The 21797-nt window shown below is 39.6% G+C and overlaps 1 protein-coding gene across 2 annotated transcripts in view; it reads right to left on the bottom strand.

The window, feature by feature from the left end:
* CARD11 (caspase recruitment domain family member 11) overlaps positions 1–20261 on the bottom strand; it is a 47571-nt gene extending 27310 nt beyond the window's left edge. The window contains exon 1 of one of the 2 annotated variants that reach the window (XM_009690066.2): positions 19984–20261. In XM_009690066.2, coding sequence (XP_009688361.2) covers positions 19984–19996 — 13 coding nt within the window. In that variant the 5' untranslated portion in view covers positions 19997–20261. Of the gene's footprint in view, positions 1–9477; positions 9499–19983 lie in introns of those variants that run through there. The other variant, XM_068908465.1, reaches the window with a different exon arrangement.
* Between the last annotated feature and the right edge of the window lie 1536 nt (positions 20262–21797).

Here is a 21797-nt window from a genome sequence, read left to right as displayed (position 1 = left end):
CTGTTGCCTCTGTGCTCTTTCTTCGGCCAGACTGATCTAAGAGTATAACCCTCAGGCAACTTCATTGTCTGAAGCTGTCTGAATGAACAGCTCATATTAGTACAGTACCCTGCATAGTGATCACATATGTATTTGATTCAGTATTTAATACAGTGCTGAATAGGAAACAAAATGCTTGTGATTGATTGGCTGAAATCTTGGTGCGCTGGTCAGAAGACAAATCTGACAACTGAAACCCAGTGGGAAACTAACAAAGGTATTACATTAGTGACTTGAATTTTAAAAGGAGATTTTCAGCAGCACATATAGTTTCTAGGTGTTAAAAGCACCTTATTCCCTGTTTCTCTCCTTCCTTCATATGCTGATATTGCAGAAAAATTGTTTTCACTTATAAAATTAGGAATGACAGATTAAAAAAGCTTTAAAATGCGTAGTCGCTTATTTCATCTGATCTTCGTGACCATTATCTAGTATCTGATTCCAGCATCTCTTGAATTGCAATCTAACACATTTAGAAGCTGTGATATATCATAGAAATACTATGGCATCCACTACAAATCCCAGGTGTGAAGGCACAGACTTGGACTGACTTCAGCAGACATTAGCCAAAAAGAAGTAAGAATTGCCACAGCAGTTAAAAAATTGCTCTCCTGCTGCTCCTTGCAGCAGTTAGTATATAAGATAGCTTTTAACTGCAGGAGATCTTAACCCAGGAATAAACTTGGCTAGTCCCGCCTATTTCAAAGGTCTGCGTCTGTAGATGCAGACAAATAAAAGTGACGATCCCTTTTTTATATTAAAAGAAACACTCTAGTCCTCTCATCTCCTTTTCTCTCCCAGAGACTATCCTTCTCTTGGCTGTTAGAGACAAGTGAACCTTTCTATATGTTTGCTATTTTTTTGTTATATTTTTCCAGCTGAACAAATCACCTTGCAGTTAAAGCTATTCTCTGTTCTCACTCAGACTCCGTCTTTTCGTATGTCAGTGACTCTCTCCACTGATCAAGGGAATAAAGCCCCAGGCTTCCGAACCAGGGGTTGTATAAAGTGCTCATCACTGGGTTAGATCAAAAGCTTCACTTCTGTGATTCATTTCATAATGGTGCAGAAATTAACCCCTCAGCCTCTTAATTATTTGCATCCCCTTGCACCACAGTCTTGTCAGCCTATCGATACTGAGAAATTGCCATGCAGCAGACTGCAAATGGGGGCTTTAGCTAGCTCTGCTGATTTCTTGATATCTCCGTTGTGAAATATGAAAAAGGGTGTTGTCTTCATACCGAGGAGCAGGAGGAAGTTTATTTTGGAAGGAGTAAACTATTTGAATGTTTTGGACTTCTGCATTTTTCACAGATGTTCACAGACTGGCAGTATTTAAAAAGAAACCACAACACAGAAAATGTTTGTGTAAATTATAAGTTAATATAAACCCAGGTTTGTTCACTCTAAATACTAAATATATGTATGCAAAATGGAAAATGATTGCATATAAACTATCACACTTTAAAGCAAAAATAAAAATAAAAACATTTTAAAACTGTGTATGTCATTACCCTTAACATTTTGAGGGTATGTTGTATTACATTCTCTTTCTGCGCATATCTCTAGATTAAACAGGCCAATGACCTTTCTCCCTCAAGTTTGTATTAGTACCTCACACAGGTGAGTGATTTTTGTCAAAAGCTACATGTATGGATAGATGTAGATGTGCAGTATCAGAACCACAAAACCACGACGGGATTAAGAACTATTTTTAATTTTAGAAGAAAGAGTTTAAAGTGTGATAAGGAAATTACATTCCTTTGCGTAAGGAGACAGGAGAGCAGTTTTTGCATTCCTGGTATTCAGAGACGCTGACTAGCACGTTTCTAATTATGCTGGCCACAGTTCTCAATGGTACTGAAAATCAACTTTAAAAAGGTTAAATATTGATTAAGACGACTAAACTTGCTTAACTATAGTTGCAAATTTTGTCCATACAGGTGTCTAAATCTGGACACCCAAAGGAGAGGAAACAAAGTTTGAATCTGCCTTTGAGAATTTACGCTTTATATTCTTTCCACCTCAGTGTCCCCACCTGAAATCAAGGCTCGTAAGAAGTATCTCTAAAAAGGTAGAACTCATTCATTAGTGACTGCAAAACTGTTGGAACTGCCAAGATGGGAGGCCCTAGAAAAACATTTATTGTTGGCAAAGGATTATTACTTCAGATTTTCAGACTTTAGAATACTTTCTGCAGCCAGAAGCACTGTTGAATAGATTTGGCTGTTTTCACAGAATCACAGAATCGTTTAGGTTGGATGGGACCTCTGGAGATCATCTAGTCCAACCTCCCTGCTCAAGCAGGGTCCTCTAGAGCAGATTGCCCAGGATCACATCCAGACGGGTTTTGCATATCTCCAGCGAAGGAGACTCCACTACCTCTCTGGGCAACCTGTTCCAATGCTCTGTCACCCTCACAGTGAAGTTTTTTCTCAGGTTCAGGAGGTTTCCACAGAGGCTTGACATGGAGAGAACCATTCTGCATCAGAACTTCCTCTTTATACAAAAGATTCAACCAGCCTACTGAATGCCACAGCTTCAATGAAATATAAAAAAAAAAAAAATCATAGAAACAGAGGTACCAAAGTAGTAGAATAGTAGGAAGCTTTAAACATAAAATGAGATTATTTTAGCATAAATATTTTATGTCCACTTCCATTGGGTCAATCATCCTGTTACACATAACCTACAAAGAAAAATAAAACCATTAAATGACTTGCAAGGGCTCAGTGAGGTAAAGCTAGATCTTCAGTGAAGCTAGATGTCCATAGTCATAAATGTTATTCCCATTTTCTGTGCAGAAAAGAGGGAGAGATAACGAAAACGAACTCCCTAGCTGGTTCAAAGGACTCTGGAGGCCTATTCACCTTGCTTCTACAAGCAGAGAGGGAAAGAAAATTCCCCTCATTTTCGTGACTATTACTTCAAGAACAACAGATTGAGAGGAAAAGAAATAAAGAATTCTATCATGTTACTCTTATTCAGTATCCGTGTTCTAAGGAAAAAAAAAAACAATAGAATTATTCGGAGGAGATTTGTCTGTAATCAATATCCCTATCCTAACAGAAGAGGACCAGAAGAATTAATATTATAGGAGCTCTCCTTAATCATCTCTTACTCTGACTTCAGTTACTCTCCTGTCTAAGATCAGATCCACATAAAACTATCCTAGAGAAGGGGTAATGGATAGCTAAAGCAAGGATCAATTACAGTTATTATTAGTGCACTAAACCCAATGGTTTGTTTGGTATCACCTAAACCGGAAAACACTGTATGCAACAAAGGCAGACTAGTTTTTCAGTACTGAAGGATAATATTACTTAACAGTTGAGCAATCCTTGCACTGATTCCACACTTTCTATTACATTTAGCTTTTCATCTGCTTTTGAAGTTGCATATGAGTTTCTATAAAATATACATCACTTTCTGGGGGAACAAACTGTTCCCACGTTAAAAATGTTGTTTTGTCTAATGAGATACTGATGTGAAAGACCTTAATCAGTGTGCTAATACTTATTATTAACCTGTAACAATCTCTGCTTCATAAAAGGCTGAGAGCTATGCTTTCTCGCTATGCTCTCCATCTGGTGAGAATACCTAAAGTCTATGTCCTCTTCAAGTCTGCTAGCTTCAGAACTTCAAGAGTTTTTATCATATTATCATACAGGAAGGAAATGACTAATTTTGTCTCAATAGCAAACCCACAGCAGCCCCGGACATGCAACATCCAATCAGATTTGGTTGTAGAACATACATTATCAATAATAAACAAAGAAAATGGAAAAATTCTCCTTTACAAATAACATAAAGAAGTGTAGTAATGATGTTTTGACCGTTTTGTCACTTTTTCTCTGTGTCACTCTATTTTCTCCGTACAGTGGAGATGTCTCTAGCTCGCTCAAACACATACCATCTGAGCTCTACTGACAGAGGAGAGAATTTATAAAAGAAGAAAGAGGGTGGTTGCATCTCACCAATTTTAATTAGGCATCTAGTTTAACTTAGAAATCGAGTTTCTCTGTAGTCAATGGAAAGGAAATGGGCATGTCTAGAACTTCATCTCACCATTTTAGACTTCTACCTTGAAATGCCCTCTAAAGTTTGGTTTCCAGGCTCAACTAGTTCCTTAGATTCCTTTCATGGCCAATGCAGAGAGATTTGCCCCTTCAGACAGCAATGTCTACACCGGTGCTTAGACAGATACTATTCTGTTGAGCGATAATTAACCGATAATATCTGTGAAAGTAAAGGAGCAATGAGAGAGATGAGTGAATGGGGATGGAGAAAAAAATTAGGAGAAAGAAAGAGGAGATTTGGGGTTGAGAAATGGAGGGGACAAGGGTAAAAGGAAACAAAAGGGAACAGGAAAAAAGAAAAAAGAGAAAGGAGAAATACATAGAAAGAATGAAAGTGAGGAACAGACGTGAGATACAGAAGAGAACAGGGGTATAGTAAAGGCAAAAGGAAGGAATATGGGGTGCAAAGCAAATGAAGGGATAAAGGTTGTATGCAATAGGAAAGGCCCTGCCACAGATCCCAGCACATTAGAAATTAATGCTAGTTCTGAGCATGCAAATCAAGATAATGGCACAATAATTTAAATAAATAATTTACCACAGGAATGCGGTTAGTGCATTTATTTAAAAGGATTTGCAAAGTAGCAGTGGAGAGCTGAAAGCCTGACATTCAATAAATGCTTTAATCTACACATCCTCCACGCTGCTATGCATGATGATGAGAAGGACAACAAAAATCACTATGCTAACGTAGTACAAATACGTTTATGTATATGTCTGTCCTTTTTTCCTTGAGTGCAGCATTAGCCACTGACATGGGCATTTCCTTTCAACTTATGTGCGCTAAAAGCAAAGATAAAAAAAAGAAGCTGCCACCCTCAGGCTGTCAAGGGCTCACTCGTGAGAGTGCTGGACCAACAAATGCTACAAAAGTCACTACTAGGTTCCAGGTTAATTTTTTCTTAAGACTGACTCTCCGCTTTTACAATTTAAAGAGATTCTAACTAGCTTAAGAGGAGGAGGAGGCACAATTCGGGGTAAGCAGGTAGCAGTAGCAGTGTGCAATTAGGAGAGCTCCTGCCCTCAGATCTGGAGCCTTGGATTCAAAATTCAAGTCAGCCATACATGCAAATGGCTTTGATGATCGTAGGCTAGGTCCCAGTAAATGTGCACTCACATTACAAAACCCAACACTTTTTCTGGTACAGAACACCATGGTTCACGAGTAATTTGCATAGACTGAGCTATGTAAGAAGCTGGTAAGGACAAAGATTCATTAGCCGATCTATACCTATGAAACTCACTTAACACTTGCACATATCACCTAGTTCTCATCAGCATTACCAACACTTCACTTCTATTAATGCAATGAGTCACACAACACTGAGGAAAAGAAAAAGAAACCTAGCCGTGCCATACAAAACAACCACTCATTCTGTTTATTTAAAAATTTACACTCTCTACAAACTCTTATGTTGCACAAGTTAAAAAACAGGAAAAAAAAAAACCTTCAAAGAATGCCTTCCATGCAGTCAGACAACGATTCCTCATAGGTGATACTCTCATCCCCAGTCAAAGAATAATGCAGCATACATTAGATGGGAGTACTGCATATTAGTTTAACAATCTCCACATTCAGCAACAACTGACCGTAAACGTGTAGGCCAGTCTTACAAAGAAAAGGCTATATCTCAGACTTGAAAACTGCCAGGTAACCTCATTGTAATTCACCATTGCCCAAGAATATTTGCAAATGATATTATATATATCAAGCTTTATAACACCACAGAAAAAGGAAACAGAATCCTGTACTAAAAGTCCTACAGTTAAGCTGGGTGAGACAAAACACCCAAAATACAAAGAATGAACAAATAAGAAGCCAATTCTTATAATCTTCATATGGAGATCGATTGTAGCAGACAATAATACTCCAAATACCAGAAAAACAATAGAAAAGCAAACTGTCGCATTTTAACACCAGTGTGTGTTTCCTGTGATGAGAATATGACTCAGTTAAACATCTGAAGTGCATTGTGCTAAGATATAATGGTGCCACACCTAGCTCTGTGAAGACTTATCCATTCATGTTTAGCTTTTAACAACGTACTATCTATTTTGCTGGATCAAACACTGTCCAGTCTCCTAAGGGTGATGATTGCTATTATTCACATATGCATTTTGTTCATTTTATGTAACTATAGAACTTCAGGCAGATAAAACAGATACCTTTTCTCATTTAGTAAACCTATTTGTAAATATTCCTTTAAAATACATCTGAATTTTAGAGAAGAAACTGTTTCCTGGCACATGCTAGCTGGATTGCTGCTTGAAGATTGACCTGTGTGTGCTACATAACAAGTATCAGTAGTCTTTCCACCTCAAAGTCCCTGAAAGAAGTAAGCTCCATTCAGCCACAGAGTGCCATGGAGATGGACTTCGATGGCCATTTGACTGGCTCATTGACAAAATTCTCTATCCTCTTAGGCTTGCCTAAAGCCACATGAAACTGTCAGCCAGCAGAACACAAAACACATAGAAGAAAACCGGATGCCATTTGACAAGAAAAGTATACAACAGAGCACAAGCAACTTGGCCTGAGAAGGACAAAACCTCACCAGGAATGAGAAGGAGCTCAGTATTGTATGACTGGAAATCAAAATTTTCCTTTCACACGGAAATGGCTGTACTTGTTTTACAAACTGACTTCTCCCTGCTATGCTTTCTGGCCACCTCCTCTTTTTCTTGCTCTGTGTCCTGTCCCTTCTCATACTGGTGTAGTGGGACTATGTCATGTAGCTCCGGAAACGTACACCCACCTTTCTTTTTCACAAACTTCCTGTCTATATACAGTAGATAGAAAGGTGCTGGGGGCTGCCCGACTTCCCCTTTCTTCTGAATAGGAGTTGTAGGTGACTTTCAAATATGACGCTATTGTAGAGGAAAATCTAAGAGGAAGTGTTCTTAAAGCCACAGAGAGCTGTGTTCTGGATACAGCAGGAGAGAGACAGTACCTCAAATAGACCCTCCCTTCCTGCAGATACTGCAGCTGGGGTCAATTAACTATTGTATGTCACTGAAGAAGCCACACTGTAAGGTATGCAATCAAAAAAGAGAAGGAAAGCAACCCCAGGAAAACAAACAGACAAATTACTTCCCATCCTGCAGGAGGGCTGCTTTAATTTACTTCCATAGCAACTTCATGGAAAAATTGTATGACTCTTTACTTAATGGGGCTGTACTTTACTTCTGTAAGCTATAAACTGTATAAGACTTTGTCTTCCTGTCTTAGGAAAGAGATAATACTAAATACTTGTCAATTCTCTAATATTTCCTACTCTCCAAGCACTACAAGGAACAAATAAGTAACTTCAGTTGCTTTATCCACAACTGAGTTCGTTGCTCTGATGATACAGAATCAGATGCTGCAAAGCTTTGGTGTGGAAAGCTTACCTCAGAAGAATTAACTAACCACAGAAAGAGACAAAACTCTGTTTTCACCAGAAAACTCTGGCTGGTTCAGTTCATAGTTAATATGTATCTTTGGAAAAGACCGAAGAAGCAAAAAAGTAAAATAGAAAGAAATCTGACTATCCCCCTTCACCTGAATGTTGCTCTTCAGCATAGTCCAACATAAAGAGAATTATGGGGAAAACTCAGGAGGAAGGACTATATTTTATTGAATTCTCTGCTGACTGTTGAAATAAATACTTAGGCAAATTGAAACTGTACTATGATGTCAGAATCACACTCCACCTGTGAACAACCTTGCCTTTGAGCATGGCCAGCTGCCATGCATAAGTAAGCAATACTACAATTACAAGATCTGCAGGATTCTCTTCCCCAAATACTGACCTTTAAGAGAAGATTTTTCAAGATACAAAGGGTGGTGAGGTGCCACACCCACCCATACCTGAGTATTGATTTCTGCTATTTCTCACACCTATTTAAGGCCAAAACTTATAATTAGGGTCAGATTTTCAAAGAGGAGAGGTGGCATTTAGGCATCAAAATAAAATGGCAAGATTTTTGCAAGACGTACCTCAAGAATGGGGGGTAAGACAGCCTTATGAATCACAGAGCTGCTGACCAGTAAGCACTATTAAAATTCAGCTCTTTCTTAGAGGCTTAAATGGAAGCTGAACTCTTTCAAAAATCTTTCCTTGACTGTGGCATTCTTCAAATGCTAAGTATTTGAAAAATTAGCCTTTAAAGCTTTTTGAGGTGCTGATTTTTACATGAATAGGAAATGGCTCTACATAGCACTCGTAAATCTGGCTGGAAGCAGTATTTAAGTGGTTCTGATTCTCCAGCATTGTGTAAACTCTCCAGCATTCCCACTAGAAGAGGCCTGGTACCATGTGTCAGTGCCTGCAAGTTCTAACCCTTCTGAATCCATGAAATAAATATTTTGTTAGTGAACAGATGATGGTAAATACTGTTGATCGATCAATATCTTTTCAACATATTATCTTTGACTACAACTAAAATTTTAAGAATTAGATGAAATTTTAACTTTTGAACTCTCTGAAACCTAATAAAAGAAGAAAGGTTCTTTCTGTATCAGTAGCAATATTTCTAGGAGGAGCAAAAAATTACTTTTCTTATGCTCCAAAATTAATACAGTGTAGAAACTACATGGGATTTTAGATTAGACTCTTCTTCCATTATTATTTGCTCTGTTTGTCCTTTTTTTTCAAAGCTGCTAAGTTCTGCCTTGCAGACTCTATACTGCTGACTCCGCTGACTGAGCCAAAACCCATAAAAATCTATTTAAAAGGGGTCCAATGATTTTATTTTCTAATCATAAATATGAAATTTAATTAGCATCTCACTGCTAACGAACTCACCATGGAAGACAAGACTGAGGAATCAAGCACAAGGATGGAACATCAAGCATAAAATAAAACAACTGTTAAACTGGCTTCTGCATAACTCCTGCTTTCCTCACCTCAAGTTTCAGGTCTTTCAAGACCTGCGCTGTGTTCACAGGTTTGCTTCTTTAATGGCAAGGCCTTTCTATCCTCTATGGCATTAATTACGCTGGCATGATATAGCATCATGCAAAGTACAGAATAGTAAGAGAGGAGGTTCAACCCGGATTAGAAACAGAGGCAAGGCAGAGCAAGTTGGATATGAATTTAAATTCTATTTAGTCGCAAGCTAACCAGGTCAAGAAGTGTTTCAAATCCTATAAAAACAATACAGGAAGGAACTTAAATTATTCTCCAGGGTACTGCAAACATCAGATAGACGAAAGGAATTTTTTTTAGACGAAGCATATGGAGAATTTTAAAAGCCTCTTTAAAACAGGAAATGTACCCAATCTTTTTATTATTAGCATTCCTAGAAGGTGAGTCCTAGGCTGACACCAGCATTGATTCTGGCAATACTAGGTGAAATTCTGTCTTCTGTGCGTTACCTCTGCCAGCTTCTCTCCGGAGTTCTTGAAAGGACAAGAGCTCTTGATCTGCCTTTGCCCATCCACGTCTGTATTGACAGGGTTATGTGTTTGACAAGTCCCTGCACAGCAACGCAGATGATCACCTGAGGTGAAGGTAACAAGAGACAGGCGATCTTTTACTGTTGCTCCACGAGACGCCTTGGTGAAGGAACACCAAAAACAGAACATCACTAAAGGAGGGCTCAGTGAGAAGTGGGCAAGTACCGTGGGAGAGCTCTGAAAGGAATGACAAACTATAGTAACCACAAAACTGTACTTTCTGCTTATACTCACACTGAAATTATTCACAGCAAATTAGTGTGGGAGGAAGTGTTTACAGGACCTGTCCTGAGAGAGAGTAATTATTAATGATTCCTGGACTGCAAGTAAAGTTTTTGGAGTAATTTTGTGTGTGGGCATGCCCTTTAGTTGATCTCAACGCATTCTCTGGGGTAAAAAGGGCTTTATTAGTGCTGGTCTTGGTAACTCCTGGGTGGATAAGATTTTAATTCTTGTACAGTCCCTGATGTGACTTCAAAGCTGGAAAAATCCAGAATGTGGTTGCAGCATTATAAAAACTTACTGCCTTGCAATGTGACAAAACCAGCAGCTCTCATGATCAGTAATGGAAAGCAGAGGTTATACAAACAAGCAGTGTTCTATGTAGCGTGACAGAAGTGTTTCGGGGACAGCGTGAAGCTTTCTTGGATGCTCTGTCAGACTACTTTTCACTTGAGGACCACATAATGCTTTAAAAAGACCACTCAGTTTTCACTGCAGGCCCAATGAGTACAGCAGTATTTTCAGGCCAGTTGTACATATCCATGGACAGAGTAGGTAAATGACACTCGTGGCCACATTGTCAAAACCACAGATTCTCACAGTCCACAGATTCTGACGATCAGCTGTCCTGCTATGCCCCGAGTTATTTCACTCCATCTCTCATCAGTGAGTCTCCCTAGCTGAAGCGACAGTCTCTGTTTATACTCTGATGAAAAGCTGCAAGAAGTGTCTTTAAAAACAATTCATTTTCTGGACTCTGTCTTCACTTTTGTTCCTGCGTATAGCAGGAAAAATGCAGGTTCTGAGAAAGTTAAAAGCTGGAGGGAGAGCCATATACCTTCTTTTGACATCCTGACTACTTCTCTCCCCTTGCATTAACCCTTTCCTTTCTAGTAACCCTGCCTGCTTAGACCTAAGAAAGCTGTAAGAAGGAAGACTGGGGAATGGAAGTAACGAAAATGGAGTTACAAAGAAAGAAGTGACTTTACTGGTTTTCACCTGCTAGGAGTGAAATATGCAACTTTTACTGCTTTCCATTGTCAATAAATAAGTTATATGCTTTGAAAACTAGATACCAGAAACCCCTTTCAAGGATCTGGATTTTAATTCTTCACTGCAGCATAATCACACTTAAATTTCTTAAAAGGGACTACTCCATTATGATATCTCTTTGAGGATATCCCGACACAGTTGTTGACAGCAACGGATAACATGGCACACGTAAGGGCAAAAAGTGCCATGCAAAATATTACCAGTTGCAGAAAAACAGGAGAGAGAACTCCAATATAAAAAAGCCTGGCTAAGTTTAAGTAACATCAAAGATCTGACACAAGCAAATAAATCCTAAAAGCTCATTTCTGTCTTGACATTCCATTACTAACTTGCCTTCTTATATCTAAATGCTATTGGAAATTTGTTTTGCTATTTAATCACTGTTTGACAACCTTATAGTACTGCAATACGATGTAGTATTTTAAGACTATATAACAGCAGCATTGACTATCATTTTTCTTAAGTCACGGAACTGAAGTTTCACCTTTCTGATGTCTATGTTCTTTGTCTTTTAAAAGATATCAGAAACAAGGGTAAAAGTAATGGTAAAGTTTTTAAAAAGAGCCCAACTTACCTATGTCCTTTTTTCAAAAATAATATAGATACACAGGAGCCTATGTTCTCATTAATGGACATGATCTCCAGGATATAAGTCTGACACCTTTTGGAGTTTAACAGCTTTTGGAGACTGGAAAAAGAGTCTTTTGCCTCACCTGGCTACTCATTCCTGCTTTGCAAAGGCAGAGCTGATCCAGCTGAAAACAACCCATTTTTTGCAGGGTTAGATTTCAGCTGGATTAGTTTCTTCATCCAGCTCACCACATGACCCTACAAATGCTTGTGTCAAGAAAGGATAAAAGATAGTGCAAAAGCAGTAACTAGCAGCCAAAGTCAGGTCTTAAGAAGGATTGCTGTCAGATGCATAACCACAGTCTCGGGGCTGAAGCTGCTTAGGCACTTTCAGAATGCTGTCCTGCATAACTGCAATGAATCAGCAGTTGCAATGAATCTGAAAGGAAAGCAGAGATACTGCAACGTTCAGCTAATACCCTGGTAACCACTCCACAAATTCAACAATTTTTAATCACTCAAAAATAGAAGTCGTATCAGAAAAATAAAATTCAGCAAAGTTTCAGCCGCAGTGAGTTGAAATCTGATCTCAGAAAAGTAAAAAGAAACAAAGAATGTCTGCTAAAAATATAATTCTGCCTCTTGCTGTCCTCTAACAACTTTTACTGAAAATGCAGGGTGAAAATTGTCAAAAGTTGCTACCAATTTGTATTGTGCCTAACTTTATACATTTCAGGAAAATTTTACATTGCTGTTGAGCACCTGCACATTCACTAGGAACGGCAAACAGCCAGACCCAAAGGTGCTTATCATCAAGACTGACTCATCAAATGCTGGGCATTTTATTAGCAATTACGTTGATGTGGTGAGTTGTCAAGGTAAGGCGAGGTGAGTGAGGGCCACTAACTTGCTTTGAACAATCAAAAACCAATATACAAACTTCCCAGCATCTCCACTGCAGTGGTGATGTCAGTCACTGTAAACAGTTAACTGACACTCATCCCGATTCACATTCCTGGAACCAGCCTTTATGCTTCTGTCTAATATTTATGATGTCACTCACTCTAGCAAGGAGAAAAAGGAATCATTTTCTCACTTAACGATTTGAGGATCTGAAATGGATAATTCTAGTAAAACATAACGCAAGTTGAAAGCAATAACCATATTCTCCTTTGGGATTCCTATATTCAGCTTTTAGCTCTCAGCCAGCAATGTTGGCATTCATTTTCTGGGCAGTCTGGTCCAGCTGGTGGCTCATAAGCTACATCCAACCATCAGAAAAATTACCTAATTCACCACTTTTTCTCTGGAGGAAATAAGGATTGCTGGTTTGTGTAGCGAACAGCTGCATGTCTCCTGTTGGGCCTGAGGCCAAATCCAGGGCGGAATGCATTTCTCTTTTGAGTCTGCTCAGTTCACTGTCTCCATGTGAGGTGGAGAGGAAGGTGGGAAATAACCCACTTCCAGACATGAAGAGCATAATGCAGAACAGCTAGGATGTGGCATTGCACAGCCCACAGTCTGATGCTCTGATCTGACTTTTACGGTTGCCGAATGTCTGGACAACAGAGAATCAATATTGGACCACTATGGCTGAAGCACAGCACAACCACCTCTCCTACTACACTCAGCTGTATGTGTTAAACATTCTCCATGAGACGTAAAGAAAAGAATGTAGAAGAATCCCCCAGATGAAAGTATTACTTTGTCAGTGAGGTCTAGAAGCTCTGCTAGAGCAAGATGGCCTATAGTATCTCTGCCTTCCCTCTGATTCTTGATTTTTTCATTTCCTGTGCTTGATGCATTGCTTCATTCCTCTTAAGATCAGTCAGTTCTGAAGCATGCTGTGCAGAGAAATTTGTTAGTTATTTTCGTTCACCTGAGAAAACAACTTTCTGTGGGACAGTAACCAGAATCAAAGAGGAACGGGAAAGCAAAAGAGAAGAGGAAAGCAGATGTAAAACAAGACAAGTCAGGCAAGTCGGACGAAAGGGATGGACTGAAGGTAGAGAGGGGACCTGGGATTTCTGGTGGGGACCAGAATATTGGTAATAAACCATCCTCTGCCTTTTCTCATGTTCTTTTTCTCACAGTATTAGAATGTTAAATTATCTTTATTGTTCCAGTGCCTTTGTGCACAGACCATATTTAAATCTGTGCTGATAACATTATCTATTTAATAGGCTTGCATCCAATATTCCTAACACTATCCTGCTAAAATAGCTTTGGATTTATGCACTGTTATCAAGCTATAATGATACAACTGCAACGAGTTTGAGTTCATCTGCATCGCAGATAGATAGTTCTAAAATGTATCAGGAGCTTGTCATTAACTTCACAGCCTTCAAAGTGGCATTCAAAGCCTGATGATTTCTGCCTCAGACCTACCATTTTCCAATTGTTCTTTGCAGGTGGAAAAGTTCCATCCTTCCTGATGCTGTATTCTCATAGGGCTACTAAAGTAACTATCGAGCCGGAGTCTACTTTCCCAGATGTGCAACCCTAGTTGCACATTCAGTGGAGGTGTCCCTCCCTGTCAATAGCATTTCACCCAGCAAAACTGCCTCATACTACTCTTGCTATGGATATGGGCAAGTCCATTCTTTACTGTAACACTCCATATGAAAATGACCACGAAGTCTCATTTTTCCTTTTGATCACAGAATTTCAGATTAAAAAGAAACCGATTCAGTGTTTCTAGCCTTACAGGAAATGTAATACTCCTTCACCTTTTTTCTAACAACTAAAGCAGAAGAAAAATACACTCTTTTCTGGCCTAAGACAAAAGCTTAAATATTTTTTTGTTTCATACTGCATTAATATTTTTCATGGCATAAATTGCAAAAATGAGAGAATAAAAGACAGAAGGAAATTAAACCGTCTACAATAAATTATGTTAGCCTAGAGTCTTCCTGAAAAATATGTAACTGGAAAAACAGGAATATGTTACTGGAAGGACAAAACATGCCAAAAATCTGTTTAAATACATCAATATTGAGAATTATTCTGTCTTATTTTGGCAGAAAGTGTGAAGGGAGATAATACCAGTGTAACAGCAGAGAAACTTTGCTCTCCCAGGGGGATGAACAGCTCAGAAATAGTAAAGAAGGTGGGAAAAGTGTGTGGAGTTTTATATTTTCAGTCCAAGCAAGTCATTAGTGAAATGAGTTTGATGATCTCACCAAGTACTTCTTTATAAACTATTAAAAACAGATAGAATGGCAGCTACTTTCAGAAAAAGCCGATGGACAGAGGTGCAGGCAGCAGCTGCTGGATACTGTGATTTATTCTTGTAAAAGACTGGGATGTACCAGTGGACTTTGGAGAGGATCCATGGAAAGTTGCAAGCAGGGAGGAAATGTTTCTTAAACACAGACAGTCTTCATGCAACAGACTAGTGCGGTCAATGAATGGCAAATGCCACTGATATTTTAACTGGGTTGTTAAAAGCCAAAAGCCTTCAAATGATCTTTTAAATGTGATAATCTTTAGGTTGATGATCAAGGAGAAGAGATTCAATCACTAGTTGCACTGCAGATTAGAAATGAAATGTATTCACAGTAATCTTTAGAAAAAGAGCTGAAGGTGTTCTCCCACTTTGCTCAGGATTCAGAATTCACAGAGGGAAACATGTGAAAGGTTTCTTTATTGCTGTTTCAAACCGTGGAGGAACTTGCTTTTGTGCTCAAATATATTAGAAGTGTGTAACAACCTATTAAGCGTACTCACACTGATTACAAGTATGGGCACAGCTAGATTAGAAATGTTTATACACGTAGAGCCATAAAAAATGAAGTGGAAACAATCCATTAACTGGTAATGATAACCAAATATGTACTGTTAGCATATGGTGTTTTCTGCATTCATATAGAAAAAAATACTGATCCCATTTTAAGCAGAAACCCTATGTTAAATTTACTCTTCAGTGCCTCAGTTACAACCTGAAGAAAATTTGCCAGCCAACAACTAGCGTTCAGGGAGGCCAGTGGGAGTCTTTCCGTGATTCCAGGGAAGCTGTGCTCCTTCCCTGAACTACAGCGAACTATCAGACTAGTGTGAGTAACAGCTATCTTTACGTAAGGCCAAATGGACCTGAGGGACCAGAACAAACATATCCGCTAATACTACACACTGTTACTTTGTACAGAGAAATTCACGGAGGCAACAATTACTACCAATAATATCACATACACAGCAGTATATACATTTAACCTTTTGACAAAAACAGAATGCTATAACATCTAGTTTGACATTTCTGATAGATTTCCAGTGAGGTTTGACAAATTCCTCTTTCCTGTTGAGTTGCTGAACAGATTCACTGAAGTAGACAGCATTAGAAAAAAATGCCCCATCTAGCGCTGAAGATAAAGTAGGTTTTGCAAGACTTATATAACAAGAATATTCGCTTCACTACAAGTTCAGCAATGATAGTATACAACGCACAACATGTTGGCAGTTTTTGGTGCTATTAGTAATGTACTTTTATGAGCTGTGGAAAAAAGCTATGTGTTTGCTTTTTGTATAAAAAAGTACAATGGTTTGACCTGCTGGTAAAATTTTAAATGCAGTCCCCTGTAGATCATTAAGCATGTGAATTTATGGTAGGTTACTGTGCTCACAAACTCCTATCGTTCCTAGAGTCCAAATATTTGTCAGAAGAGTATGAAGGGAAGAGAAGCGTTCAGAATGAAAGTCCAGAAAACACATTTAACTTTAACTAAAGTCAGTGTGACAGTCTCCAGCCGAGGAGTAATCCACTACCCACAGCTGGGACGCGCTATGTCTGGCTATATGGCAGACATGCTGTTCTGTCAAATTGCACTTAAAACAGACTAGCACTGCGGTCTCTTTTTGCCTGAGAGGGGTGAAAGTAAGAGGGTAATATAGGGAGAGAATACTGACCGGAGAAGCAGAGAAAGAAGCTTTTATTACTTGTTGGATGTGTGCCACAGAGACCAATTATATACATTTGACAGCAACCATTATAATTCCAGAGTCCTTGAACAAATCACAAGCAGAAAGGTTACCTTCCTGAAAATGTTCATTGCTATTAAATAAATGACCCGGACTACAGGGTGAAAGCAGCATTTGAGAGAGAGATTGGGGGAAGGGAGGAGATGGAGAATCTTCTTATATGTATACCTGAGCAAACCCCACCATTTGTTCTGAAAAAGGAATTGCAAACTCGCTGCGGACAGAGCTCTCTGCTCTGCAAAGAAGAGAGCATTCCGGGAACGCAGTCCACATCCTACAGGCAACAGGGACAAAAAGCCAAGGCAAAATCGTATCTTGCTGATATCAGTGGAAAAACTCCACTCAGCTTGGTAAGGCCACCGAATGGTTCTACTCACCAACTTCAGTCACAAGAGCTGGCCCCATACTCCTCGTTCTTTTATGTTCAGATTACTATGGAGGCTACTTACAAAGAAAGCTACAAGAGGTCAAATTCCACCATCAGTTACACAACCTTAATGACTACACTTAAGGGGAATATTCAGATTTCATGGCACATCCATTTCTATACCAATGAGAAAGTTGAGCAATCTGCTAAAAAGTGGGTAGTTTGTTCTTTTTCAGTAATATAGACATAATATTGGGAGAAACAGAGATCTCTAATTATTCATCGTCTGTTAGCAAAGGCAATCATGCCATATAACTGATTAAAAATTTGTCCAAGCACCAGTACAAACTAGGTCATTTGGTATATTACAGACATCCTCCGTATTACAGCATTACATCATTCAGATTTCTTCCACATATTCACAGTTATTTGGGTTACATCCTTCTAGAGAAGGTTCAAATTGCTTCTAATTTTAACAGAGGCACATGCAGCCAGACCATTCTCTTCTCATGAATGTTGAAAGTTTATTTTTCTCTTAATTCAGAGCTAAATCTATTTGGAAGGAACTCTCTGCATATGAACAGGGAGTTAACATGAGGTTCTGAATCTCTTTTCTGGGGGAGCACCTCCCAGTACAGGAATTTGCTTGGTAGGATGGAAGGTGTTCATGTTCTTTCTAGCTGAAATCTCTCTCTAGACCCAAGGTACTAGAGTGAAAAGAATTTATCTCTGGCTCCTTGTCCCCTTGCAACTGCCACAACCCAGCTTCAACAATTTTTAACTCAACCTGTGGCAAATTACGAGGATGGAGAAAAAAAAAAAAAAAAGAGTGAGAGAGAAAAAGAGAGGGAAGTTGTCTCAGCCAGTTTGTTTTTGGGACATACCAAGGCATCAGAACAGGGACAGTTCTGGGGGCACAGAATACTGTAAAAACAAAGCACAAGATCATCATACAAGTTTTGCAGAATGACTAAAAGAAACACAAGAACTTTTCATATCACAGGATGAGTTGTAACAGAGTAGGAAAGAGTCATATTAGATCTGTATGAATAAAATGAACATCTCTTTTATTTTGTCATTCTAGGTTTGTGGACTTTTCACAAGATCCAGAAGACAAAGATATTATGATGTAGCTGCTTCTGCATTCAGAAGAGAATGTTCATAGCTCAAAGGCCACAGTTTGATAGCTCTGAATCAGAAAGGATATATTATAATTGCAAACATAAAATTTAGGCTTCTTTCACCCATAAGGAGATGAACAATTTTTAAGAAGATGGATGGGGTAGATTGTTAACAGAATTCGCCTACATAATAATTCTCTTATTAATTCGACTGAGTTTAATAAGTGATCCTTATTCAGTCCTCAAAAGCCCACATCAGAACATTCTTAGAAATAAATCTTCAGTCCCAATAGTCCTGCTTCAGAATGTGAGGCAAAAAGGCTTCATCAAAGAAACTTATTTCTTTGCTGTATCTGGTTCAAAGCTTACAAACTTAAACAGGCAATAATACCAGCTATTGTTCTTGGATGCAATTTTTAGCCATGTTTGATCTTTGAGACTCACTAATATATCTAGTATAGAAGAAATGAGCTGTTTCCAGATCCTAGGAGCAAAGTTACTCCCACCATAGTATTACTGTAGAGAACCTCTACCTCTGAGATTTGAAACTCCAAGGGAGTTTCAAATCAGCAGGACAAAAACTACCTCAGTGTCAGAGCAGAAGTTCGGCATTGGGGCAGGCAGACTGCGGCTTTATTTAGGCTAGTAAAATGGCTTATAATCACTTAGAAGAAAGTATCTCCTCTAGAACCATTTTTACAATTTTCAAAAAACATTTTGGATTGTGCTCTCCCATTTCTCTATCCACACTCACTCCCACTCTTATGCTCTTACTCTGCTGCAGCTTGCATATTCTGCGAAGGAAAGAGAAGCTGAAAGACTGCAACACTTCCTCCAGTTCCCCTGCAGGTACTCAGGGGGGATGCTAAGACAGCAGAGACTAAGACCAGTGGCTCCTTCCAATATGAAGTCAACATCAAGACAAAAAGAGATGGAGAAACCTGCTGAAAGATTGGGGTAAGGACTTAAGGAGGAGCGAGATGACAGAAAGAGGAGCGATAGAAAGAACTATGTCAGAGATGGCTGTATTTATAAGTAGAAAGGAAGCTATGGTGTGTTAGAGGTGTTAGAAAATTCTGTTCATGAGACAGAAAGAAACAGAGTCAGAACGACAGGGGTTATTTGTTGTGAATGACCAGATATGAGTGTGAGAATTGGAAGGAAGCTGTGCAAGTATAAGAGTCTGGTATTTTGGGATGGGAACTTGTTTAGCAAATCCTGCATGCGTACAAGAGAGAAAGGGTAGACAGGAAAGCAGCATGTGTGTGCAAGGACAATTCAGCAGAGAGACAACACCACTGTGTGTGCAAAATTAACTTTGCGGGGCAGCAATGTACGCTGTGTGCACGAGAAAGGAGATGGGGCAGGAAGTAGTGCGTGTGAGAAGCCAGAGGAGCAATGGGAAAGGGGAACACAAGACAGAGAAGAAGGAAATGACAGGGTGGAAGGAGAGAAAGATTAAGAACATGGGGCAGGATGTACAGTCTATTGCACAGGCAAAAAAGAGGAGGGGGAGGGAAGGCAAAGAAAGGGGCAAGAGGAACATTTGTTATACAGAATTATGCTTGATGAAAAATAGACATAAAAAGATGGTGGAAAAGTCAGTAAGAGATACATCAGGGTTGAGAGAAGACTAAAGGAAGTGAGAAGAACAAATTCAAAGAGAAAAAAAAAACAAAGGAGAAAGATTTTGTTATTTGATAGAAAGCATAAATGCCCAGTGAAGAGATTTAAAGTAAAGGTAGAGCACAACATACCATGGGTAGAAACAGAAATTCCCTAGAGGCCACTGCTCACAATTAGTCCTTTCATCTCCCCTCTCCAGACCTCCATTTCCATTCTCCTTCCCAGTGCACACTTTATTTGCAAACATATGTGCACCTTCAGCTACAGCCTGTTTGCTTCACTGAACCCCGCGCTCTAAATATTTGTGCGTGCAAGGTACAATTAGACCTGTTGAGTGCAAGGAAGGAGCTAACATAACCATTCTCAAAGAAACGTGCTCTTGAAAATGAACACAAAAAAAGTGAAAGGTGAAAGGGGAACCGGTATGATTAGAATCAGGTGCTATCCTAACCAGCAGTAAGGTGGAGCTGATTTGATAGCTGCTTTCCTTACCTTGGGTGCTCATGAGTGACCGGGGCTGCCTTGCTGCAGCTGCTGCAGGCTGAAACTCCCTACGTCGCCTCCATGCAATTGTCACTGTCTCTCTCCAGCAGTCCTGGAGAGGTTATCTGTGCTCTGAAGCTGTTGAAAAGTAAAGGAAATACAAAAAGCAAGACACTCCCTTTGCCTCTGAAGTGCCAAAAGTTTAGGAAGAATCAGGAATAAAGGATGCAAGCGCCCCGGTGTCAGAATGAGCAAAGAGCGACACAGAAAGTAAGAAAAAGTGTGTCAGAGCCTGGGAGGGGCGGGGAAGGAAAATGCAAAGATCTGACAGGAAACCAGACTATAAATCTGCTTAAGGTTTAAAAAAAACACATTTCTGCTCCCCAGCGATACAGCCTGTTTGCAAATGACTCTGCTTGCAGGTGATAGCAGAGCCCTGAAGTACCACCGCAAGAAAATAAATAGGCGCTTCTGCCCCTTCCCCAGAAAGAGCAGAGGGCAAAGTCAGCAGCAGCACAAGCACAAAAAACTGGCTCAGAGAGAAAAAAGAGGTTATGTCCTTGCCCTTACTTCTAGTTCCTCAGGCTTTTAGAGTATGTTTCCCTCAGGCACAAAGGGACATGTTGAATGCCAGCTTTAGGGCCGCTATGCTGCTCGCAAAGCAGCAGCCCTTGCTTCTCATTGCACATGCTGGCTGGAGAGAGGGCAAGAAGAAAGAAAGAAAGGACCGTGCTCTGAACAGGAGACAGTTTCAAGAACAGCAGTTTCAGGCAGAAGGGGTTTTGGGGTTTCCCAAGGTTTCAAAGACTTTTTGAGGAAACATGTATTTGATTAACAGCTGCTGTTGTTGTTGAAAGGGAAGTCAACAAGATTTACTTCATATAAATATTATTTTACAGTTGCATGATACTTTAAACAATGTACTTTACAAAGGGGGTGGACTCCTCATTGGCATAAATAAGCTGCAGTATCTTGGACTCTAAGATCTGGTATAGCTTTAATGCTGGACTCTGGCCTCCAGGCCACACACTGGTAGGTCTCACTGAGGACATTTACCTGCTAGGTCACAAATAAGAGCTTCCCACCACGGGCAAGCCAGTGGGAGCAAAGTAAACCAGTCCTTTCCCTTACTGTTTCCTAGTCGTGCTGGATCAGTATTTACCACCACCACTAGCAACCTTTAATGCTGCTGCCATCTTGCACAGGGATCCTCGGCCCAAATCTCTCATGATGCACCTGCCACACTTGCTGGTTCTTCTTCTGCTATTGCCTGTTCACCCTCAAGAGGAAAACAAAGCACAGATACTGCTCTTCTCCCAGTTACTCCCTAGGTTTTGCCCTTCACACTGAGTGGACTGAGGTGAGGCTTCAAGTGAAGCCTCGCCAGAGTCAATAATAGGTCCTGAATGTGTGAGAAGTCAGAAGAACCCTTGAGGAGTCACATGTGCATCCACAGGGATGTGTGCATGTGAGGCTGACTCTCTGTGGTTGGAAGAAAGCAGCCATGTATGCACATGTATATACACACGTATACACACACATGTATGTGTACTTATCTCATATGGAAAACTACTAGAGAAGAAAATGCATAAAGACTAGGAATGATAAGCATACTTGAGAAATGATTCAAAGAACTGAGGAATGTGAGAAGGGAAGAGGCACGATGATGGTAATGGAGTGAGAGAAAAAGAAAGTTAAAAATAGTTGCTAGAGAACAAAGGAAAACACAACGAATGGAAAGTAAGTATAAAAGAACAGTGGAAACACTATCAAAACATACAGCAGCATCAAAGAAAATAATGGAGGAAGTGAGATGATAGTGA

This window comes from Struthio camelus, chromosome 15, assembly GCF_040807025.1.
Source record: "Struthio camelus isolate bStrCam1 chromosome 15, bStrCam1.hap1, whole genome shotgun sequence".
Taxonomy (NCBI): domain Eukaryota; kingdom Metazoa; phylum Chordata; class Aves; order Struthioniformes; family Struthionidae; genus Struthio; species Struthio camelus.
This window is presented reverse-complemented; position numbering and strand designations above follow the sequence as displayed.